Genomic DNA, 25,844 nt, shown 5'->3' on the forward strand with positions numbered 1-25,844 from the left:
GTAGTGTTTTCTACACATCTGTAAGGTCTAGTGGCTAGAGACTCTAGCCTGTTTAGAGTGTTGTTCAAACCTATTTCCTTAATCTTCTGCCTTGCTATCCTATCCATTGATGGGGGGTACTGAAATGTCCAATTATTGATGAATTGTCTATTTTGTCTCTCCATTCGGTCAGTTTCTAATTCATGTAGTTTGGGGTTGCTTATCATTTAGTGTTGCTCATAATTTAAAAATGTCCCCTTGTTTCTAGTAAGTTTTTGTTTCCAAGTCTATTTTGTCTATTAGTATAGTCCCTCACACTTGATGTTTGCTTGAAACCCCCTTCCATCCTTTTACTTTCAACCTATTTGTATCTATGAATGTGAAACCCATCTCCCAAGACAGCATATAGATGGACTGCTTTTGATCCCATCTGGTCTCTTTTTATTAGGTTGTTAATCTAATCACATTTAATATTATTTGACTTATGTCTGCCATTTTACTTTTTTCAACATGTCGTGTCTTTTCTCTCTATTCACCTTTAGTACTATTTTTTGCATTAATATCTCCTAGTGTAACATTTCTTTAATGATTTTCATATTCAATTTTATAAAATATAACAGAAAAAGTAGATTCATATACCCAAATTGTTCCATATATACTTGTTTCCCATAACAGAATTAAATCCTCAAAAATCATTATTTTTGATCCATATCAAGTAAACTTTTTGTTTTTTAGATGAATCTTTGTAACAAAAACTTATCAATTTCTCTCCAAGTTAAAAACTTTTCTCTTCCAATACTAATTCTGTCACCTCTGTATTAACATCAAATTCAAAGGGGGTATTTGCGTAATTTGAAAAGCAACTCTAAATTTATCAATATCGTGTTCTTCAAAATTTTCTTGTAAACTTTGCAACCAATTCACAAAATGCTGGTAAATTAAAATTTGTGAATGTTAGAAAATGTGCAAAAATTAGCATTCATGATTTGTACAATGAAGTTTCAAAATAAATTATTGTATATGTGAAGGTGACACTGTCTTATGCAGTGACACATCAGTGAGAAAATGTTCTCACACTGACAAGTTTGCCTTTGATTACTGAATATTTGGCAAGTATTCCTTTTGTTGTAAGATAATCTTAAATTGGAATTGTGGACGAAGAAGTGGCCACTTACTAAACCTATGGAACTCAGAGGAGGCCTACATGGCAGGCCTTACAAACTCAGCAAATGAAAGTAACCACATAGAATGGTGTGAATATAAAAATTCCTTAATTAAAAGCAAGTGGTAGTCGAGTTCTTCACCTGTAACTTCCTTGGCAAAGGTCAATCTTGACTTTAAGTAGCGACCAGAGCAGCGACTACATTATCCTGTTCCCCTCATACCACCTGTGTTGTAAAAGGTAATTATTAAACTATCCTGTACGCACCAATGTAAAAAGTCTCTCTCCATTTTACTTTTTATCCAATCTGGGAGATTTCCCTGTCTTTTTTTTTTTTTTTTTTTAAATATTTTATTGATTTTTTACAGAGAGGAAGGGAGAGGGATAGAGAGGTTAGAAACATCGATGAGAAACATCGATCAGCTGCCTCCTTGCACACTCCCTACTGGGGATGTGCCCGCAACCAAGGTACATGCCCTTGACTGGAATCGAACCTGCGACCCTTCAGTCTGCAGGCCGACGCTCTATCCACTGAGCCAAACCAGTTAGGGCTCCCTTGCTTTTACTGAACAATTTTAACAACACTGTCCAAAGAGTAGATTCCAGAAAACCGAGTGCAGCTATTTTCAATAAGCATCATAGAGTTAACTAATGCAAAACAAAAGTAAGCAAGGGAAATCTAGGCTCCATGAAAAATGCCAGTAAATCCAGTCTTTTAACCCAATAGCTAAAGTACTATCTGTACTGAAACTATCTTTTCCATAGTCAGCAGAAATTCCTTGGCAGATGTGAAAGATGAAAAATACCCATCCTAAGTTTTTAGATTATTTCAGGGTCAGAATTCACGTTTCTTTGTAAAATTGGAAGTCCTTTAAGATACTACAAGCGTGCACAAAGGACTGACTGGACAGTGTCTTATATCACAGAACTCACCTGAAGACAACAAGTACTTTCAATTTTTCAAAATTGAGTCAATTGACCTTTAGTAGTATTAGGTCTTGTACTCTCTAGGTAACTGTAGGCTTACCAGAAAAAATCTCACTTTTGTTAAATATTTTTAGACTTTTCCAAAACAATTTCCATAATACTTTTAAAACGCATGTCCATTAGTTTTTTCTGTGCGGAAATACAAGCCAAATATACAAGCTCATAGCTTGTTATAAATTGTTTAAAAACTTTGTTGGACATTTCAGGTAATTAATTTCATCTATTCTTTTTTGAGAAAATATTCACTTTTTTCCTTTGTCCTGGTGCCACAAACTGCCCGTGTCTTTCATCATGGAATTTGTAATATGCCTTCCAGACTTTTCCAATTGTATTGGCTCAGTTCTGTATCAGAAATGACTTTTAATTTATAATTTGTACATACTTATCTTATACAGGCACAGTTAACTCATGCTATTTGCATACAATATTCATCTAACAGATAGTTACTTTGATAAGTAAAACATTGTTAGAATGGAATCAATTATTTGACAACTGGTGATGTTTATGCATAATATACTAGTAAATAATACACTCATTCTGTATTTTACAGAATGCAACAGATAAAGGGGAATACAGTCCTATCAAAACAATGTTTTATTTAACAGAAAAACAAGTTCCAGTCATGCTAGCTGTATTTCAAGTATTCAAAATCCATTTGTGGCAAAAGTTACCATATTGAACACCACAGTCTAATCTGTTACATGAAGGAAACTTACTGCTTTTATAATTCTTGGGTCTTTTTCATTTCTGTGTGTTGCTTTATTAAAGTACCCTCTAATGCAGTCTTTTTACACTGAAACCATTATCAAGAATATGAGAATCAAGAAAAAAAAGCTAGAACAATTATATTGGCATCAAATGTTATCTTTTATTATTTTCTGGATTTATTCAACTGTTTAGTAGTGCCATACTGGATCTCCTTCGCAGACTAAAATTGGAATGAAAAATAATGGGAAATTAATGTAACCTGAGAAACAAAATTCTTCGATCAAATGTTTTAGTCAGCTCAGTTAAGGAAAAACTAAAGCCTTGCTGGTAAAGATATGAGAGATGTTGAGTCAGGGTCTGCCTAATGGAGACAATGAGTGACCGAACAAAACTCACTCGTCTTTTCTCACACAATGAATGAGGCAGGAATAAAGGTTCTTATAGATTCTACTAGAGGCCCGGTGCACAAAATTCATGCACTGGAGGGTGGGGAGGAGCCCTTGGGGGATGTCCAACTGATGGCTTAGGTGCATCCTTAGTGCTGCTGCGAAGGCGGTAAAGTCTCCCACCACCACTGCTGCGCGCGCCAGCTGTGGGTGAGCCTGGCTTCTGGCCGAGTGGCGCTCCCCCTGTGAGAGCACACTGTCCACCAGGGGAAACTCCTGCATTGAGTGTCTGCCCCCTGGTGGCCAGTGCACATCATAGCAACTGGTCGTTCTGCCGTTCAGTCTATTTGCACATTAGCCTTTTATTATATAGGATTTCCTAAACATTTCAGCTTACTGCCCTGTAAGCAGTCCTCAGTTTATCTTCTGTTAACTGAAGCATGTCAGAAACCAGTTAAATAGTCTTATTCTTTTACTCCATCTTCCATAGTGCTGTTAGTGACCTTTCTAAAATACAAACCTGGTAGTGTGACTTGCATCTAAAACCCTGTATGGCTCTTTACCGCCACCTACAGGATGAAGTTCCAACCTCAGTATATGGTTCAAGGCTCAAAAGGCACCACTCACTGTGTCCCAGCCACTCTACTGCACTCCCCACCAGAAATCCACTCCATTCCCAGCTGCACACATTTCCTATACCCCTCACTTGTACCGCTGCCTGAGATATAGCCATCTGCCTCAGTGTGAATAATAAACAGAAAATAAGTCCAGTATTTTGTAGATTTCTCTTAACTGGCTTTGGTCACACCATCAGTTCACGGACCAGGTCTGAAGAATCACATGAACTTTGGAAACAAACAGCATTAGCAGGATTGGCATGAAGGGGGAACACTGAAACCAGCAGGGCTGCAGGGTTGGCCGTGAGAAACCGTTAACGAATGAAGCAGCGGTGCTAAGTCAGCGCTCAGGGCCTGCAGCTCAGACTCACATGCTAGGGAGGCTGAAGTTGGGACATTAAGAGCTCGAGGCCACCTCCAGTCACACTGGTGTAGAGAGCAAAGTTTCTCCTGACAGGCTCAACGTAATTTAATATGCTTTCAAGTAGATTAGAGTGTCTTGAAGTTTGCAGTTCAAAGAAAACGAGCAAACTGACATCTTACTCATTTGATTAAACATGCTAATGTTGCTAAGGAAACTGTAGAAACTGGTTTTCAAGACACCTTGCAATTCAGCAGTTTTCCCAATTCCTAGCTTTAGGCTAGTTTGTTAGACTCATTTGGGGAATGATCTACGTAGCGCATTTTGTATTTTATTATTTAGAGGAAATGAACTTCCAGAAATATTCTTAACATTCTTGTAAAATTCTAGTAAAAACTATCTTTAAGATTCTCCTAATATATAACCTTATACTAAAATTGTCTTTACAGTATTTGTGAAAGCTTATTTTTAAAATTAATTTAGATTTGAGTATCTAAATACTACAAGGAAATTCTCAGTATATATAACATCATTACCTAAAACCTGAAAACTTTATTTAAATGTATTCCAGTTCATGTTTCCTCATGTACTTGTTCCTCTAAAGAACATTAACTAGAATTTATAAAGTAATATGAACATACGTCATTAGCTTTTTTACACATTTTTACAGTTATAAGAAGGAATATGACTTCTGTTATAGATAGAAGTAAAATTATATATTAAAGTATTGGTAGAAAACGCCTAATTTAAAAACTGGACATCTCAGCAAAACATTGTTTTTATCTAAATTGTTTCCTGATTTTAAATGATTTTTCCAATATCTACATAAAAATTTACATTTATTTGTTATAGAAGTAGTTTCTAAAAAGCAAATGTAGTTGATGTCCTGAAGACTTGGGAAGTCACACATTTTAAAAGTTTATATACAACAAAACATACATGTAACAAGTAAAACACTTAATGAATTAGTACAACCCCACCAACACAACGTTTGCGGCTATATTTAAAAATATTTATTTAAAATATGTCAATCTCCTTCCAAAAGATGGAAGACATACGAAGTCATTATGAGGTATATGGTAACGACAACAATCCTCAATGCAAAGGATCGTTAGTTGCCTAAAACTGAACTTTGGCAAAGATATTAATTTTAACAGAATAATACAGCCATTAAAGAAATCCTTAAGTTTATACCATTTCTACAGAATCATGGTCTGTCCCCCAATCACTCTTCCCTTTCAGAGGGTGAGTTATAACCCTGTCCCAGATTACTCAGAATTTTAAATATGTGGTCTGCTGATTAACATTTATTTTCTCAAACCTCAGTACTACAGCTATACAAATTACACTTTTAAAATATTTGAAACAAATACTGAATTTATTGGTTGGCTATAAGTAGGAAAATACATCGGTAAAGAAAAGAGACCCTGTATATAAATATAATACTAGCTAGTTACAATTTGACCAAGAAGGTTCCACTGAAAAGAACAGTAAAAGCCCTTGTTACCTCTGGTCCATAGGTACATATTCAGTTTCCCATGACCCTTATCAAAGAGCTGCCTAGGCAAACATTCTTTGAGCTTAGTGCAGATAATGTGCTGGGTTCTGTTACATGAATGGTAAATAAACCAAAGTCAGCCCAGTGCATCACACAATAGAATGTACTGTGAATAAAAACTAGATACTCTATTTCAGATACGACTTCAACATACCAGTTATTAAAACACATGTAACCAAAGAGCAGAGCAAAGTGAACATCCTGAACACCTGTTCTGAGCGGGAGAGGAGCGCTTGCTGAGTGTTCTTTGATGATCCGCAGCGTCTGCTCTGCGCACTCAGGCCGGCTCATTAAAGAACAAGCGGCTGCCATTCTCTCGCCCAGACTGGCTTTGTTCTTCTGTTATGACCCCAAAACCTTAGAAATCACCACGGAAACAAATCCTACGACGTCAAATAGTAAAAAGTGGAATACTAAAACTGGGATTTATTATTGAAAACCTGCATATTGGAAGAGCTTTGAAATTTTAATTTCAACATTTAGAAGTGCATTCCACCCTATTAATAATGTCCTTAGATTTCAAAGTGCTAACTCAAATAAGCTTTCCTGGCTGTCATTAAATCAGGTAAAAATAAAAACACATTTCTTGGGAGATGTTCCTTGACTATCTTCTAGGGTGATTAAAGTTGTAATCAACATTTCATATCTACAACTTTAGTTTAAATTATGCCATAAATTAATTTTAATGAACATAATTTAAATTCTCAAAGCATAAATAATTACCACTAATATGGTTAACTGTACTTCAGGAGATTTACAACAAGGAATTGAATGCCTCCAACTTTCTGATCATTAAAACAGAAAACATAGTCCAAGTTTTCTGTAAAACATTCATAACATGAATTTATCCAGCAAGAACAATGAAATTACATTATGGCAACACCACATTAAATGTATTTGTTACAGAGTTTCTGGAAAAAAAATCTATACTGTGAAAACATACTAGTTTTTATTGCATTTTAGAGAGTATAGACTGAAAATTACTCAGGACACAGAAATATTTAAAACACAAAACCTTGCTTAACAGAAGTATCACCGTCTATTTTGGTGTGACTGTTGATTCCCTACAGATTCAAAATATTTCTTTTTCTTTTGAAGGTTATAGTTGTAAATCTACACTCTTGGATCAATTCATCACTATCTCAATAAGGTAGAGAAGCTGTTCAAACTGACCCCACAGAATGCAGTATGCCTAGAAGAGGCAAGGACAAATATTTTCAAGACATAACAGGCCATTGAATCAACAATGTTAATACTATCCTGCCCCCCCAATTCAAATATATTATAACAATAACGAATACAGATGAAGACATTTCCTGTAAAGCTCAAACCTTTAGCTTCTAACAAGTGCACTCTAGTTCCAGCATCTATGAAAGAATACATCCTCCATTAACAAACACAAAATGAGGAAGTGCCGCTCCCCTCCCCCTTCCCTAAAGCTCTCTGGCCCTGGTATTACATAATGCAGGTCAGAGGAAAAGAAGCTCCCTTTGTTTCATCAGTCCAGCCAGCTCCAGATGGCCTTCTCTGGAAATTGTCATGATGCACATTACCAACACAGTGTTTAGGAAAAATGAGTAAACACACCTTTATTCACACTTTACAAAAAAATAAAACAAAACCCCATAGAAAGTTATGCCTTGGTTCTACATCAATAATACCAACTTTTCAATGTATTGATTATAAACTGAATGTGTTTGGTGTCAGCACAACTTAAACAAAAAATAAAAATAAAAAAAATCCATCACAACAAAATCTTTAAAAAACCTCAAAGAAGAAACTAGGTCCCAGACAAAAATTCAAGATCAACCAACAGCTTTTGGAGAATTTTTTTAAAAGAAAAAAAATTTATTTAAACTGTGTGTAAATTTTATTTTCTCTTAAAAACAGAATAAGCACATTTATGTGTTGAACATTTTTTCATAAAATTTTAAGCCATCATCCAAAATGACTCATTCTCTGTGTAAAAATTATCACTGAACAATTTTTCACCCTACTCCTCACATGGTGTTCTTTTCTTCCCTTGCCTGAAGTTGAAACAAAAGCAGTTGGACCAAGTTCCCTCTGAATTAATTTTAGTTTTGAGATGATAATAAATGAATGAGACCAGAATACATATGAGTTAACTTTGCAAAGTTAAAGCTGGCTTTAATCTCTTATCTACTAACGGCACTATGGGCAAATACACAGGGTACAATATAACTTTTATCTTGGTTGACATATTAAAATAGCTTAGTCACTTCAAAAATGATCTGAAGAATTGTCTTAAGGACCAGTTTTGAAAATACATCTCATTTATACTGTTTCATAAACGGAAAATTACTTTAAAAAAAAAAAAAGGAATGATTTTTTAAAAGAAAAACATGGAAAACAAAAAGACTTCACATGATAGTAGTATCCTGGGTGACAGCACTGTGCAATGACACCAAGAAGGAGTGCTTGGGTCTGGTGAGCAAAGACCCAGGGATTCACCCTATGTCCAAAATGTGATATTCAATGCTTTACAATGGGAAAAAGTCACAGCTCATACAAAAGCATGTCCATAAAACCCTCACAAATGTTCAACAGTATTTAAAACTATAAAAGAAGATGCACCGATTCTCTCTGCATGCACGGGCAGTGTTTGGTGAGAACAACTGAGGCAGGCACAGTGGAGACAGAGAGGAGGCGTCTCAAAAAGGAGTTAAAAAGCTGTACCTAAGCAGCTGCAATTTTTTAACTTAAAAAAAGTTAAAGATTTAAAAATATCAGAATGTACATATATCATTACATTCAGTCCATAAATGCCTACAGATCACCACTGCTCAGCTTCTCTGTCCTGGTAGAGAGATAGTTTTTGTAAAAACCCAGAATTCATGAAAAAATGTCCTAAGCATTAAATAGGTTTAAAGAGTAAGGTTCTCCATTTAATAACAAAGTAGCACAAAATAGCCAAGAAAACCCTAACAGCGCAACTCCTCTGCAGAGAAAGTCCGTTGCAGCTTCTTTTACAAGCTGGCCTTTATAACACATGAAACCGGTGTAAAAAACACACACAAAAACAAAAATTCAGCCTTAATTTACAATACAATCATTTCCAAATCTGATTTTTTTTAGTACAAAATTTCATAAATCAGGTCTTCTGTGGATCATATACAATCATAAAGGCTAAATTCAAATTCTGTATTTTACAAATATGTCTGAAAAAGAAGGGAGTCAAGTATGGAAGAATGTTCTCTGGATGTTATTACTGGCCTCAAAAAAGTAGTACTGATTTCTGTGCAAAGAGAATATGCTGTTCAAACATTTTCCTATTTCAAGGCATGAAAATATTATATTGGATAGAAGAAACAGGAAAATTACTGGTAACAAATTAAAAGATAGGTGCAAACACACCAATCCCTGTCCAACAGTGTATAAAGCATATTGGGCTCAGAATTTGTCTGTTGCTAGCACCTGGCTTTCACACTATATCCTTATCAAATAATCAGACTGAAAACTCAAATCACCAAGAAAAAAAATCCCTAATGGCCATATCTCACTCCCCGATATTCAGATTTTCTTATAAGTTTACAAGTGAAATTGAGGTCGTCTTCTGAAGGTACTCGACTACCTCCTGCCAGGAAGGTGAATGCCGTTAACTTGGGGCAGGAAAGGCAGTAAGAGCTCCAGTTGTGCAAAAAGTGAGAAGTGGTCGGAGGGGATGAGTGGGTGTGGGCAGCCGCTGATATTATTCTCAACTAGCCAATGGTGGTCCAGAGGTCCCAGAATGCCTAATGTGTTCAGCTGAGGCTTAGAGTAGAAGATGTAGTCAATTATACCCTGAAAAATCAGAAGGAAATAAAAAAAATAAGATAACACTGAAATACCGAAAGATCTCAAGACATACCCTTTCAGGCATGTTTTGTAAAAACGTCATTAGCATGTGGGAAGAGGCAGTACCACCTGAGCCAAATGGTCCCCTAAACGCCAAACCTTGCAGAATGAAGACTTTAGCATGGCAACCATTCATTTTCCTACCTGGATCCTTTCAAAATTTTTAATAAGACATAAAGCATCTTTCGTGATATGGCTTCTGCTTCTCTTTCCTCACTACCCCTTTGCCAGACTAGCTCTTTTTTTATGAGGGGGGAGGGGGATAAACATTCTTTGCATGTGCCCGTCTCCTCCCAGCCTCACAGCTTTCACACATGCTGCACTCCCTGCCCGAACACTTTCTTCTACTTGTCATCTGGTTAATCCTTCTCAGCCTTCAAGTGTGGACCTCAATCACTTTCCGAAGATCTTCACAGCTCACTGGTACCTCCCACCACCTCCGCTTCTCTTCCCCTGCTGATGTGTGCCCTACTATATACCACTCATGTGGCTGAGACCAGGCTGTCCCGCCCTGCACGTCCTGCAGCACCAGGCACACAGCTAAGCACCTCTTGGCTTTTCACTTGCTCCTCTACATGTTCTTGGCCAAAAATATTTAAATATATTCAAAGGTCTCCTTCCTATCTCTACATCACTAGCACGAACGAAGAAAAAAAAATCCCTAATCTCGCCCACCTTTGAGTTATTACCCGCACTTCTTCAATCAAGCTTCTGAAATAAGAATCTCCAAGTTAGCTTTTACTGCCTCACCACTCCGGGAAGCACCCCTCACCAGCATCTTTTTGAAGCTCACCCACCACTACCCTTTCCTAGAAAGGCCTGATTTCCTTGGCAGGTAAGCTCCCAGAGTCTTCGTTTCCCCCTCTATGGTTTTTGTCATTTACGTGTCAGTTTTCCTAGAGTCCACTCTAATCTTTCTTCAACTGGACACACTCATCTGTTACCAGGACTAAATAATAATTACCTACAGTACTGGGGATCCCCCAAAGTCAAATAAAAAACTACCATGGTTTTCAACAGTTTCTTTTAAAGAGTCTAAAAGAGCACTCCCCACCAAAATTAGGAACCAGTTAACACTAGTATTTGCACTCTAATAATCTAACCTGAACGATTCATGTTCCATCAGGTTAGAAGTGGAAAACTAGGATACAAGAAAGCAGAAACGCAAAAGGAGGCTAAAAAGGACAGCTGAACACAAACCCTAAATAACCGCTGAAACTAAAAATAAAGAGACTCACTAAGGAAAGTCTCCACACTGTAAGCTGTCAACTATAAGGCATATATATATATTTTAGCAACTTAAAAATGGCCAACGATAAACCACATTTTAGCACTCAAGAGTAGGTTTCAGTCTGTTTAACATGAGGTGGAACACCTCACCCCAACTGACACCAAATTAGATACAGTAAGTCCTTACTTAATGACTAGATAGTTCTGCAACTTTAAGCGAAACAACAGAGAATGTAATTAATTTTACCAGAGGCTAGTTGATATATACAAGAGTTATGTTCCCATGGCATCTCATCAACATTGTAATGAAATGATGTTGAAAACAATGACGTTGGAAAGAATCTGTAGGGGGGAGAAACCAAGATGGCGGCAGAGGTAAACACCGGAGTTTGCTGCCTCGAACAACCACTTCAAAAATACAACTAAAAGATGGAACTGAATGGACATCACCCAGAACCAGAGGAAGGCTGGCTGAGTGGAAATTCCACAACTAGAAGGAAAGAGAAAAGCATACCGAGGCTCAGAGGAGGCACAGTGCTGAAGTCAAATACTAAGGTGTAGAGGTGCGCGCAGAGCGGGCTGGCGGCTGAGGGCGCGGTTATCTGTTTCAATCGGGAGGGAGTCTCAGGGTCTGAGCTCCAGTTCCAGGTTAGCCTCTAGGGACCCAGACTCAAACGGGAGAAGCGGGACTGTCTGGCATCGGTCGGAACCCGAGGGCAGCTTTCTCTCCGAGGTTTGCAGCAGTTGCTGGGACACTGAGAGGCAGAGCCTCTGGGGACGGGACTGAGAGCAGCCATAACTGCTCCCTCCGCCTGCCTGCCCTGTTGATCCCTTGGGACCCGCCCCGCCCAAGCCCTGCACAGAGGCATTTGCCGGATAGCCTCAGGCAAAGGCTAGATTAGCACCTCCCTAGAGGACAGAAGTTCTCCCACTGCAGACACAGCTGATTCTCACAGCCAGTTGGCCTGGAGGTCAAATCCCGCCCAGTGATACCTACAACAATCAAGGCTTAGCTACAACAAGACTGTGCACAAAGACCACAAGGGGGCGTGTCTACCTCAGGTAACTGGGACACTTAGCACAGAAAGCCACTCTATCGACACAGCAAAGCATAAAAAATGCCGAGACAAAGAAACAGGACACAAATGACAGAACCGGAGGAAAGCAGGCTGCTGGATATAGAATTCAAAACCACACTTTTGAGGTCTCTCAAGAGTCTTCTAGAGACTGCCGATAAACTTAATGAGATGTACAAGAAATCTAATGAGACCCTCGATGTTGTGATAAAGGACCAACTAGAAATTAAGCATACACTGACTGAAATAAAGAATATTATACAGACTCCCAACAGCAGACCAGAGGAGCGCAAGAATCAAGTCAAAGATTTGAAATGCGAAGAAGCAAAAAACACCCAACTGGAGAAGCAAAATGAAAAAAGAATCCGAAAATACGAAGATAGTGTAAGGAGCCTCTGGGACAGCTTCAAGCGTACTAACATCAGAATTATAGGGGTGCCAGAAGATGAGAGAGAGCAAGATATTGAAAACCTATTTGAAGAAATAATGACAGAAAACTTCCCCTACCTGGTGAAAGAAATAGACCTACAGGTCCAGGAAGCGCAGAGAACCCCAAACAAAAGGAATCCAAAGAGGACCACACCAAGACACATCATCATTAAAATGCCAAGAGCAAAGACAAAGAGAGAATCTTAAAAGCAGCAAGAGAAAGAAACTCAGTTACCTATAAGGGATACCCATACGGCTGTCAGCTGATTTCTCAACCGAAACTTTGCAGGCCAGAAGGGAGTGGCAAGAAATATTCAAAGTGATGAATGCCAAGAATCTACAACCAAGATTACTTTATCCAGCAAAGCTATCATTCAGAATTGAAGGTCAGATAAAGAGCTTCACAGATAAGAAAAAGCTAAAGGAGTTCATCACCACCAAACCAGTATTATATGAAATGCTGAAAGGTATCCTTTAAGAAGAGGAAGAAGAAGAAAAAGGTAAAGATACAAATTATGGACAACAAATACACATCTATCAACAAGTGAATCTAAAAATCAAGTGAATAAATAATCTGATGAACAGAATGAACTGGTGATTATAATAGAATCAGGGACATAGAAAGGGAATGGACTGACTATTCTTGGGGGGGAAGGGGTGTGGGGGATGCGGGAAAAGACTGGACAAAAATCGTGCACCTATGGATGAGGACAGTGGGTGGGGAGTGAGGGAGGAGGGTGGGGTGGGAACTGGGAGGGGAGTTATGGGGGGGAAAAAGAGGAACAAATGTAATAATCTGAACAATAAAGATTTAATAATAATAAAAAAAATGTCGTGACATTATCTGAGGGCCTGTGGTATGGCAAATCCAGCTTTGCATTGTCTATAAGAAACATAATTGGCCCCAAAGGATGAGACAGTTAACTCAGGATTTACTATTATTATTTCATCTGATTTCTTACACCAGAAATAATTCTAAGTTATCTAGAATATTTCTGTAAACCAACTCAAGATGGCCTAAACTGAACAAATATTCACATTTTAAAGACTTGACAAAGTAGTAAGACTCTCCTTTAAAAATAAAGTTTTTACAAGTTTACTAATTTCAAAACTCACCTTGAAATCAAACGTGTAATTGGTGTAAGGCATCAGGCCACTCTCATAGGCACTCTTTAACTTGAAACCATGAGTGATCCTTCCGTTGGTTGTCCCATTTTTGCCATTACAGCTAAAGTTCGTAAGACTTTCGTTATATCTCAGTTCCTTAAAGTCTTTATGATTTGTTTCTACTCCACCAGTGCTCAAATATTCTACAACACCTAGAATGAAAATAAATGGACTTTTTACAAGGTCAAGTATAACGTATGCTATATAAAACATAACTAAAAAGATAATTCAATTGTAAATAGTTTTATATTATACTTTCTAAAATCTTCCCACATTTTAAAATGGGTATTGAATCCCTGGCAATGAGACACCTGATTGGTGGCGTTGCTCTTATATCAATCAGGGGCAAAGGAGATGTATAGTCCTTAGTTCATCCTAGCTTGATGCCTATGTCAGTGGCCAGAGCTGTTTCATGTCTGAGGCACATAAAAAAATAAAATTAAAATAAAATGGGTTTTTACATTTGCCAGAACTTGTCTAAATCCATTTGTACATGCCCAGACGGCATGGCTCAGTGCTTGAGCGTCAACCTATGAACCAGGAGAACACGGTTCAATTCTTAGGGTACATGCCCGGGTTGTGGGCTAGGTCCCCAGTGTGGGGCCTGAAGGAGGCAGCTGATGGATGATTCTCTTTCATTGATGTTTCTATCTCTCCCTCTCCCTTCCTCTCTGAAATGAATAAAAATATTTTTAAATCATTTGTACATGGTTTTAATCATAGTATACTGAATATTTTATTCTTCGCTTTACTGTTTCACATGAACTATGTGTAGTCTTAACTACCTTTAAAAATATATATTTATTTATTTCAGAGAGGAAGGGAGAGGGAAAGAAACATCAATGACGGGAGAGAATCACTGATCTGTTGCCTCCTGCCGGCCCCATAATGGGGATCAATCCCACAATCCGGGCATATGTCTTAACCAGGAATTGAACCATGACCTCCTGGTTCATAGGTCGACACTCAACCACCGAGCTACACTGAATTACCTTTTTCATTATTTTTATTTATTTTTAAAAAATATTTTTATTAATCTCACAGAGAAAGGGAGAGGAATAGAGAGAAAGAAAGATCAATGATGAGAGGGAATCACTGATTGGCTGCCTCTTGCATTTTGGACCAAGCCCACAACCCAGGCATGTGCCCTTGACTGGAATTGAACCTGGGGCCCTTTGGTCTGCAGGCCGACACTCTATCCACTGAGCCAAACTGGCTAGGGCTACCTTTTTTAAATGGTTATACAATACAACAGGCAGAGCTTGTTTAATTAAAACTAGTTTCCTTTCCTTTTTTTTTTAATTATTATATATTTTTTATTGATTTTTTACAGAGAGGAAGGGAGAGAGATAGTTAGAAACATCGATGAGAGAGAAACATTGATCAGCTGCCTCCTGCACATCTCCCACTGGGGATGTGCCCTTCAGTCCACAGGCCGATGCTCTATCCACTGAGCCAAACTGGTTTCGGCACCTTTCCTTTTTTAAAAACTCAGCCTGTTTCTACTTTTTAAAAAGAATTAACACCATAATCAACATCTTAGTATGTAGGTTTCTACTTAGGCTAAATTATTTACTTGGTATAAAATACCAAGACTAGGCTTCATCGTCCTATTATATACTAGAGGCCTGTTGCACGAAAAGATTCGTGCAACAGGCCTTCCCTTCCCCTGGCTGCCGGCACCGGTTTTCCTCCGGCACCCAGCAGCGAAGGTGCCTCCAAGCCTCTTGCGGCTCCGGCGGCCGGAGGCGCCTTCAGTCTTCACTCCGCCGCTTCGCGCCTACGTATGAAAATTAACCGCATCTTTGTTGGTTAATTTGCATATCTCACTGATTAGCCAATGGGAGGCGTAGCAAAGGTACAGTCAATTTCAATCTTTGTCTATTATTAGATAGGATAGTGGCAACTATGAAAGAGAGCACCACCAGTTAGTTACAAAGCAAGTTCACCATCCCTGAACACTATTTCCCCAATTTCCTAAGCACAAGATGAGCTCAACAAACATTTATTTTAGTTTCCATTTAATTAGCAAGGTTGGCCCAGCCAGAGTGGCTCAGTGGTTGAGCATCTATCTACCTATGAACCAAGAGGCCATGGTTTGATTCCAGGTTAGGGCAAATGCCCAGGTTATAGGCTCAATTCCCAGTATGGGGCATCCAAGAGGCAGCTAATCAATGATTCTCATCACTGATATTTCTCTCTCTCTCTCTCTCTCTCTCTCTCCCCCCCCCCATTTCCTCTGAAATAAATACACACACACACACACACACACACACACACACACACACACACACACACTAGGGGCCCAGTGCACGAAATTCGTGCACTGGGTGTGTGTGTGTGTGTGTGTGGGGGAGTGTCCCTCAGCCCAGCCTGCCCCCTCTCACATACTGGGAGCCCTCAGGCGTTGACCCCCATCACCCTCCAATCGCAGGATCGGCCCCTTGCCCAGGCCTGACGCCTCTGACAGAGGTGTCAGGCTTAGACAGGGGACCCCCATCTCCACCTGATCACTGGCTCTGGCCCCCGCCCAGGCCTGAGGCCTCTGGCCCAGGAATCATGCCTGGGCAGGGGACCCCCATCTCCCTCTGATCGCTTGCTCCACCCACCGCCCAAGCCTGACGCCTCTGACCCAGGCTTCAGGCCTGGGCAAGGGGACCATCATATCCCCCCAATCCCCGGCTCCGCCCCCCACCCAGGCCTGATGCCTCGGCCAGAGGAGTTGACCCTCATCACCCTCTGATCACCAATCACTGGATCGGCCCCTTGACCAGGCCTGAGGCCTCCGGCATAGGTGTCAGGCCTGGGCAGGGGACCCCCAGCTCCCCGTGGTTGCAGGCTCCGCCCCTGCCCAGGCCTAACGCCTCTGGCCTAGGCGTCCGGCCCAGGCAGCTGGGACCCGCAGCTGCAGCGGCCCCGCGATCGTGGGCTTCGCTTTAGGCCCAGGCAAGGGACCCCTAGCTCCCGGGACTGCCAGCTTCGACCGTGCCCAGCTCCCATCGCTGGCTCCACCCCTACTTCCTGCTACCACTGGCCAGGGTGGAAAAGGCACCTGATTCTCCATTCATGGCTGGGGGGCAGGGCAAAGGCGGCCCCAGGGCCGCCTTTGCCCTGCCCCCCAGCTCTTAGCTCCCCCCTGGGTTTCCGATCACTGTCAGTGGCAGGGGGCTTCTTCCTGCTTTCCCTTTCGCCTCCCTGCATTGTGCCTACATATGCAAATTAACCGCCATCTTGTTGGCAGTTAGCTGCCAATCTTAGTTGGCAGTTAACTGCCAATCTTAGTTGGCAGTTAACTGCCAATCTTAGTTGGCAGTTAATTTGCATATAGCCCTGATTAGCCAATGAAAAGGGTATCGTCGTACGCCAATTACCATTTTTCTCTTTTATTAGATAGGATGTGTATATATATATATATATATATATATATATATATATATATATACACACACTTTTAAAAAGAAATAGGGTTGTATTCATGTTGCCTTATTTATTTATTAACTATATTTTTATTGATTTCAGAGAGGAAGGGAGAGGGAAACATCAATGATGAGAATCATTGATCAGCTGCCTCTTGCATGCTCACAACCTGGGCATGTGCCCTTGACAGGAATCAAACCTGGGACCCTTCACTCTGCAGCTGACGCTCTACCCACTGAGCTAAACTGGCTAGGGATAAAAAATATATTTTTAAAAATTTAGCAAGGTTGGAGATTTTCCCTGTGTTTGCTATTAAAATACTGTTGGTTTTTTAAAATTGTTGACACTATTACAGGTGTCCCCGTTTCCCCCCATCTTTGTCTGTCTCCCCTTTTTGTCCACCTCCCATCAGCCTTCATTACATTGTTGTGTCAATGGGCTAAGCATATATGTGCTTAGGTTAATTTCTTCCAGTCCCCACCCCACCCTCCACTTTGAGATCTGCCAGTCTATTCCATGTACCCATGCCTACGGTCCTATTTTCAACAACTTATTTTGTTTATTAGATTCCACATATAAGTGAGATCATACGGCATTTGTCTTTCTCTGACTGGCTTATTTCACTTAGCATAATACTCTCCAGTTTCAATCATGCTGTCACAACCGTTATGAGTTTCTTCTTCTTTTTACAGCCACATGGCATTCCATAGTGTAAATGTACCGCAGCTTTTTTTTTTAATTAAATCTTTATTGTTCAGATTATTACATTTGTTCCTTTTTTTTCCCCTCCCATAACTCCCCTCCTCCCAGTTCCCGCCCCACCCTCCGCCCTCACTCCCCACCCACTGTCCTCATCCATAGGTGCACGATTTTTGTCCAGTCTCTTCCCGCATCCCCCACACCCCTTCCCCCCCAGGAATAGTCAGTCCATTCCCTTTCTATGTCCCTGATTCTATTATAATCACCAGTTCATTCTGTTCATCAGATTATTTATTCACTTGATTTTTAGATTCACTTGTTGATGTGTATTTGTTGTCCATAATTTGTATCTTTACCTTTTTCTTCTTCTTCCTCTTCTTAAAGGATACCTTTCAGCATTTCATATAATACTGGTTTGGTGGTGATGAACTCCTTTAGCTTTTTCTTATTAGTGAAGCTCTTTATCTGACCTTCAATTCTGAATGATAGCTTTGCTGGATAAAGTAATCTTGGTTGTAGATTCTTGGCACTCATCACTTTGAATATTTCTTGCCACTCCCTTCTGGCCTGCAAAGTTTCTGTTGAGAAATCAGCTGACAGCCGTATGGGTATCCCTTGTAGGTAACTGAGTTTCTTTCTCTTGCTGCTTTTAAGATTCTCTCTTTGTCTTTGCTCTTGGCATTTTAATTATGATGTGTCTTGGTGTGGTCCTCTTTGGATTCCTTTTGTTTGGGGTTCTCTGCGCTTCCTGGACCTGTAGGTCTATTTCTTTCACCAGGTAGGGGAAGTTTTCTGTCATTATTTCTTCAAATAGGTTTTCAATATCTTGCTCTCTCTCATCTTCTGGCACCCCTATAATTCTGATGTTGGTATGCTTGAAGCTGTCCCAGAGGCTCCTTACACTATCTTCGTATTTTCGGATTCTTTTTTCATTTTGCTTCTCCAGTTGGGTGTTTTTTGCTTCTTCGCATTTCAAATCTTTGACTTGATTCTTGCGCTCCTCTGGTCTGCTGTTGGGAGTCTGTATAATATTCTTTATTTCAGTCAGTGTATGCTTAATTTCTAGTTGGTCCTTTATCACAACATCGAGGGTCTCATTAGATTTCTTGTACATCTCATTAAGTTTATCGGCAGTCTCTAGAAGACTCTTGAGAGACCTCAAAAGTGTGGTTTTGAATTCTATATCCAGCAGCCTGCTTTCCTCCGGTTCTGTCATTTGTGTCCTGTTTCTTTGTCTTGGCATTTTTTATGCTTTGCTGTGTCGATAGAGTGGCTTTCTGTGCTAAGTGTCCCAGTTACCTGAGGTAGACACTCTTGGTGCGCCCCCTTGTGGTCTTTGTGCACAGTCTTGTTGTAGCTAAGCCTTGATTGTTGTAGGTATCACTGGGCGGGATTTGACCTCCAGGCCAACTGGCTGTGAGAATCAGCTGTGTCTGCAGTGGGAGAACTTCTGTCCTCTAGGGAGGTGCTAATCTAGCCTTTGCCTGAGGCTATCCGGCAAATGCCTCTGTGCAGGGCTTGGGCGGGGCGGGTCCCAAGGGATCAACAGGGCGGGCAGGCGGAGGGAGCAGTTATGGCTGCTCTCAGTCCCGTCCCCAGAGGCTCTGCCTCTCAGTGTCCCAGCAACTGCTGCAAACCTCGGAGAGAAAGCTGCCCTCGGGTTCCGACCGATGCCAGACAGTCCCGCTTCTCCCGTTTGAGTCTGGGTCCCTAGAGACTAACCTGGAACTGGGGCTCAGACCCTGAGACTCCCTCCCGATTGAAACACACAACCGCGCCCTCAGCCGCCAGCCCGCTCTGCGCGCACCTCTACACCTTAGTATTTGACTTCAGCACTGTGCCTCCTCTGAGTCTCGGTATGCTATTCTCTTTCCTTCTAGTTGTGGAATTTCCACTCAGCCAGCCTTCCTGTGGTTCTGGATGATGTCCGTTCTACCTTTTAGTTGTATTTTTGAAGTGGTTGTTCGAGGCAGCAAACTCCGGCGTTAACCTATGCCGCCCTCTTGGTTTTCACCACAGCTTTTTATCCATTCATCCACTGATGGGAACTTGGGTTGTTTCCAGATCTTGGCTATTATAAAGAACACTGCTATAAACATAGGGGTGCATATATTTCAGGTTGGTGTTTTGGGTTTCTTAGGATATATTCCTAGAAGTGGGATGGCTGGGTCAAAAGGCAGCTCCATTTTTAATTTTCTGAGGAACTCCAGACTATTTGCCACAGTGGCTGCACCAGTCTGCATTCCCAAGAGCAGTGTACTTGGGTTCCCTTTTCTCCACATGCTCACCAACACTTGCTGTTTGTTGATTTCTTGATGGGAGCCATTCTGGCAGGTGTGAGGCAATGCCACATTGTAGTTTTAATTTCCATCTTTCTGATGATTAGTGACCTTGAACATTTTTTCATATGTCTATTGGCCATTTGTATATCCTTCTTGGAGAAGTGTCTATTTGGGTCCTTTGCCCATTTTTCAATTGGAAAAATATTGTTTTTTAACACTGAAATGGATTTTTAAATCTGTATGATTTGGCAGGTCTCTCTTTGCCCCTAGGATACTTTGTAGCTGAACAGGGTGGTAGGCATGTTAGAGAAATTGCCAAGGGATAATCCTCAACTGCTTCAGTCCTAGTAATCCCCAGATAGCCTGATGAGATAGACTAAATAATTATGAATCTTAGATAGAAGGAGTTGAAATACAAAAAAAGGAAATACATTGGTTCTCGAACTTACTTTGTTCCAAAAGGCTGTTCGAGAAGTGATTTGTTCGAAAACGGAATCACTTTTTCCCATTAGAAATAATGTCAATTGAACGAACCTATTCCAGACTCCCAAATGATTCTGTTTTAACCTTTCTTATATAAAGTACATGTCTAATCTATAAACAAAAACTTCTTTTCTTAAATTTATCAAACCACCCACCACTAGCCTTAAAGGAATCACTTTCAGCACTCGTTCCAGGGGTGTCTTTTGATAGGTCAGCACAAAGCATTTTTGCTTGTTCATACAGCACTGCCTGCAAAAGGCTGTCACTGACTGCTTTTGTTTATCCAAATCAACAACAGGATTTCGATCCCTTCAATGGCCTGTGATCATTGCTTCTTTCATACCCTTAGCAACATTAGCACTTTTCATGCCCTCTTTTTATGTTTTAAAGCATTCTCTCCTTTTTGTCATGCTGGAGAGAATGCTTTAACCATTAACCCATTCAGCATGAAAGGGTTGTCAGGCCTAAAACCCAACAATGGAGACATTTTTTCTGTGAGCAATTTGGTGGAGATGGGGAGATGTTCAAGAAATGAGGTTTGACTGTAGTTAGATTTGATATTATAAGGGTTACTAGAGGCCCGGTGCATGAAATTTGTGAGTTGGGGGTGGGAGAGTGGGGTCCCTTAGCCCGGCCTGCACCCTCTCGCAGTTTGGGACTCCTTGGGGGATGTCCGCCTAAGCGGTGGGAGCGGGCCTAAGCTGGCAGTTGGACATCTTTAGCACTGCTGCAGAGGCAAGAGAGGCTCCTCACCGCTCTGCTCGCCAGCTGTAAGCCTGGCTTGGCTTCTGGCTGAGCAGCACTCCCCCTGTGGGAGCACACTAACCACCAGGAGACAGCTCCTGCTTTGAGCATCTGCCCCCTGGTGGACAGTCCACATCATAGCGACCGGTTGTTCTGTTGTTTGGTCTATTTGCATATTAGCCTTTTATTATATAGGATGGTTTATTCACTGTACCATCTATGGAAAAGTTTTCAAGAATATGGCTTTCTGTATTCTTCTACTTTGTGATAAAAATAAAAATCCCTATTCTTTTTTGTTAAAATCACTTGCCTGATCTATGTAAATGAAGAATTTCAATTTCCACCCCAAGTCGATTTTTCTAATCAAGCCTACCAAAATTTGAGGTCCTGTAATATATGGTCAAATTTAAACTGCATCATATTACATGTTGGAATTCCAAAGAGGCTGTCTTACAACGCTTTCAGTCTGGATTATATACAGGGGTAGGCAAAAGTAGGCTTACAATTGTGAGTACACAAAACAGAGCTTATTCTTGTATTACTTATTGTATTATTTTCCATACGAACAACTGTAAACCCACTTTTGCCAACAACACCTGTATATCCTGGGGATAATAAAACAAAATGACATGTTCTTTAATGAGTTATTCCAAGTTATTACCTATGTGTTTCTCAAAGATGATTAATGTCCTTCCTCCTGAGGTTTCATAATACTATTTCATTTTCAAAATGGTCCCCCTACTCCAAAAAAATTTTTAAACTTGATTCACAGCTGCCACTACAAACTGAATTTGTTTTCACTAAATATGGAATGTCAGAAACAATACGTTACAAAAACATTGAAGTCAAAAAGCATTCTACATAGACGAACATTCTTTTCTTACCAGAGTCTGGCAAAGAATTAAGATCTGCACACAACACCAGTGGAATATTTCCCAATTCTCCCAATGCGCTCGAGTGGAGGCTTCGTGAGGCTTCATCAATAATGTTCTTCACTTCTGAGAGAAACATCATCGTTTGAACTAACTTCACATCAGAGTACTCAGGGTCCCAATGCATATGAGCATTAGCCACGAGAATAAGTTGTTTTTCTGTCCCAAGATGTGGCTTTCCTGCTGTATTAGCTAAAAAGAAAACAGACAGAACCCCTCTATCAACCCACATATTCTTACAGAGCCTAAAAGCAAAAATATCTCAGAGTCTTAGGAATAAAGGACTCTAAAACTGACCTAATAGCCCTGACCGGTTTGGATCAGTGGATAGAGCATCGGCCTGCGGACTGAAAGGTCCCAAGTTCGATTCTGGTCAAGGGCATGTACCTTGGTTGCCGGGACATCCCCAGTAAGAGGCAGCTGATTGATGTTTCTCTCTCATTGATGTTTCTAACTCTCTATCCCTTTCCCTTCCTCTCTCTATCTCTCTCTCAAAAAAAAAAAAAAAAAAATCAATAAAATATATTTAAAAAATAAATAAATAAAACTGACCTAATAATCTCTCACATAATGACTTAATCTAGCCTACAACAAACCTGAGAAATAGTCATTTAAACCTCAGGTTGTGTACTTGTAACTTAGGGCATTCATTACTTGATCAAAAACAGCCCATTTTATTTGGATCAGCTTGGTTTTTAAATAGTTGTGTCTCCTTGAAACTTCTGGTCTTAATTCAGATGTACTAAATCAAGCCTCACAAAATTAAATCTACTCTTTTCCTTAGCTGTATTTATGATGGTCACTAAGTTCCATCTTTCTATCCTTCAGGTTAAATAACCCCAGTTCCAACTGTTCCTATGACAGAAATTTCAGTTCTCAGCATGAATGCCACTCTTATTTAACTTGAAATAAGTGGTTGATTACTCCAAAACTTGAGACCTTTAAAATAATGATTACAAGTGGGTCAGGAAGAGACGTTTGCTTACAGAATATCCTTGCTGCCAAGAAATTACAGAAGTGCACGGAGTTCTCTCTGAACAGTTATTTTAACTAATTATTACTTCAACCTTTCTTTTATGTGAAAAATTCTTGGGAGCTTTATGCATTTCAAGGTTTGAAATGCTTTGCTTGGCAATGCTCGCTCACCTTAAGCTTTTTGGTAGAGAAAATGAGATATGATAGCTTAGAAATGATTTAAATTCTCACTGAGTTTCTTCAGGTGTTAAACAAGACTATTATTACATAATGAATTCCTTTTTCCTATTAAATTTTGGAGGTCAATTTTACAGGAAGTGAAGAGATCACTCACATGACTTTTCAATCAATTCCTTTCGAAGTTCTAGTAGTACTGCAACTCCAATGTTATCTTTTGTCATAACTCTGTTCAGCATAGCTTCAGACCCTTCTGAATTTGCCATTGCTAGCTGATTAAATTCAACAGTGTGTTTCTGAACCAAAGTAAATCTAAAACAAAAACAAACACACAAACACACATAAAATTGGGAATATAAGGATATTAGCTTTGTGGGAAATGCTGTTTTTTTCAAACTTCCTTAGATATAATGGCATGTGAATCACATTATGGAAAATCCTCCACATTTAACACCATGCTTCCCACACCCATTTAAAGTTGTTCTCAGTCTGTTACTGATAACATCTTGATTTTAACCTTTACAACTTAGAGTAATGTAGTCATCTTCTGTTTAGGTTTTGTGTTGGAATATTTCATCTTGTAATTTTTAAATATTGTTTTCCAAATTATGGGTTTAAGAATCCTGCAGGGAATATTAAATGCAAGGTGTTTCAATGAACAATTGGAGTTAAACCCTACTAAACACCTGAAGAAACAGCAGCACTTTCAACATGTCTCCAAAATAGATTATTTCTAATGATTCAAAATAAAACCCTCTAAAGTAAAAAGTACTGTTTTCGTAAATAATAATAGAATGCCTCATTCTCTCATTTGCCAAATGATTTCCATCCTCTTGGTCCCCACCCTGCAAAGAGAGAACATTTCTTTTTTTAAAAGACGATGACTTACTTCTCTGTCTTGAAGAATATCGCACAGCCATCAACATGCTTTCTTTCTTGTTCTGACATTGTCCGAGCTCTCGATTTAGGGCTAAAGAATCCATTATAGCCACGTCCTTTCAGTTCTACCAGAAAGAAACTGTAGTACTGTTCTGTTTCAACCTCCTGAGAAATGGTCAACAGCAAAGTTATTCATGAGACAAAACCAGTCACATACAGTAACTTTACATACACATATATATGTAGTTTGAGAGCTTAAAATCACGTCAAAAGGCTGATTTGCAGAAAGTGACGCCCAGGGTCATGTATCTTATGAGAGATAGACTGAGAACTTGAAGTTACTGTGCACCCCAGTTTAATGCTCTTTCCACTATGCGCTAATCTATTATCACTAGTGGTAAAACAAAACCATACCTTGACAATACCACAATTTCAGAAACATTGCCACCCAATTAAAAAATAGTGTGCAGGGGCATTACGAAGGGAAAGGTGAGTATTTAAGCTGTCATAGCAAATGCTTAAAACCCAGCTTAACCCATTTGCTTAATTTGGCAGCACAGTGCTACAGAACAAAGCAGGCAGTGAATTCTTCCAGGATTCCCTAAAAACAGAAAAAGCCACTATTTTAAGAATTGCTAAAGGTGTGACTTCAAATGTGGAATGCATTCCCAGGTTGCACCTTGCTTTATCATTGCTGGGGCATTTGTGCAATTTAAACAAATACACTTCCGATGGCTTACCTGAAGACTTATGATATCAGCATTGCAGCTCAGGATTTCTTGAATAATGGCCTTTTTCCTGTAATCCCAATTTAGTGCCCATGATGGACAGTAGCCATACAACTGCCGCGTCGCATATTTATCACAAAGAACATTATAGCACATGACAGAAAACAAGGCTGTAGGAAAGATAACTTTACTTATTCAACACGTGGCAGAAATAAAGCACAGTTATTTTCAATAGTCTTCACTTAAATGCTGTTTGACTTTATTGATTCCATATATTCAATAAAGTCGAATATAAATACAGTCAAATGATGAGGAAGGACATATACATGAACAAACTATGAAATGATGTACTACTTGCCACAGAGGTATGAACAAAAGGTTCCTAAGGTAAGACTAAGATCTCGAGCTCTCAGTCTCTAAGACCAGGGCTCCTCATTTTTGTGCTCCTTCTGTTAATGCAGAATGTGGAAATCTGACAGTTATTTTTCTTAATAGACATGTCTAGTTTTCTTCTATAGAGCAATGATTATTAATCCACAAAGAGGAAAGGGGTATCACAGACCAAATCTTATTACAAGTTCCCAAATTATTTTATTTTTAAAAAATGTTTTTATTGAATTTTGGAGAGAGAGGAAGGGAGAGTGATAGACAGAAACATCGATGAGAGAGAGACATCATCAACTGGCTGCCTCCTGCACACCACCCACTGGGGATCAAGCCTGCAACCCAGGCATGTGCCCTGACAGGGAATCAAACCAGCGACCTCTTAGTTCATGGGCTGACGCTCAACCACTGAGCACACTGGCTGAGCCCAAATTATTTTCATTCAATTTAAGTTAAAAGAAAATCAGAGTTCATTAATTCAATTTCACTCTCAAGTAAGTTTTGGCTATCTTTCAATTTTGAAGTATCAATTACATTGGGAACATACTAGGGTTTAGAAACTTCCAATATAAGAAGATTTTTGTATATTCATCATAACTGAGTTTGCTCAATACTTTATCAGAAAGGTT

At 39.8% G+C, this 25,844-nt stretch overlaps 1 protein-coding gene across 4 annotated transcripts in view; it reads right to left on the reverse strand.

The window, feature by feature from the left end:
- Window positions 1-5,557: 5,557 nt before the first annotated feature.
- The window catches only part of CNOT6 (CCR4-NOT transcription complex subunit 6), a 68,020-nt gene continuing 47,733 nt past the window's right edge, over window positions 5,558-25,844 (reverse strand). For 3 of the 4 annotated variants that reach the window (XM_059695636.1, XM_059695634.1, XM_059695635.1), the window contains exons 7-12: window positions 24,844-25,001; window positions 24,114-24,268; window positions 23,382-23,536; window positions 22,025-22,264; window positions 13,465-13,667; window positions 5,558-9,559 (exon numbers count right to left, since the gene is read on the reverse strand). In XM_059695636.1, the coding sequence (XP_059551619.1) occupies window positions 9,347-9,559; window positions 13,465-13,667; window positions 22,025-22,264; window positions 23,382-23,536; window positions 24,114-24,268; window positions 24,844-25,001 (1,124 nt within the window). In that variant the 3' untranslated portion in view covers window positions 5,558-9,346. The remainder of the gene's footprint in view (window positions 9,560-13,464; window positions 13,668-22,024; window positions 22,265-23,381; window positions 23,537-24,113; window positions 24,269-24,843; window positions 25,002-25,844) is intronic. The other variant, XM_059695637.1, reaches the window with a different exon arrangement.

Source organism: Myotis daubentonii, chromosome 5, assembly GCF_963259705.1.
Source record: "Myotis daubentonii chromosome 5, mMyoDau2.1, whole genome shotgun sequence".
Lineage (NCBI taxonomy): Eukaryota > Metazoa > Chordata > Mammalia > Chiroptera > Vespertilionidae > Myotis > Myotis daubentonii.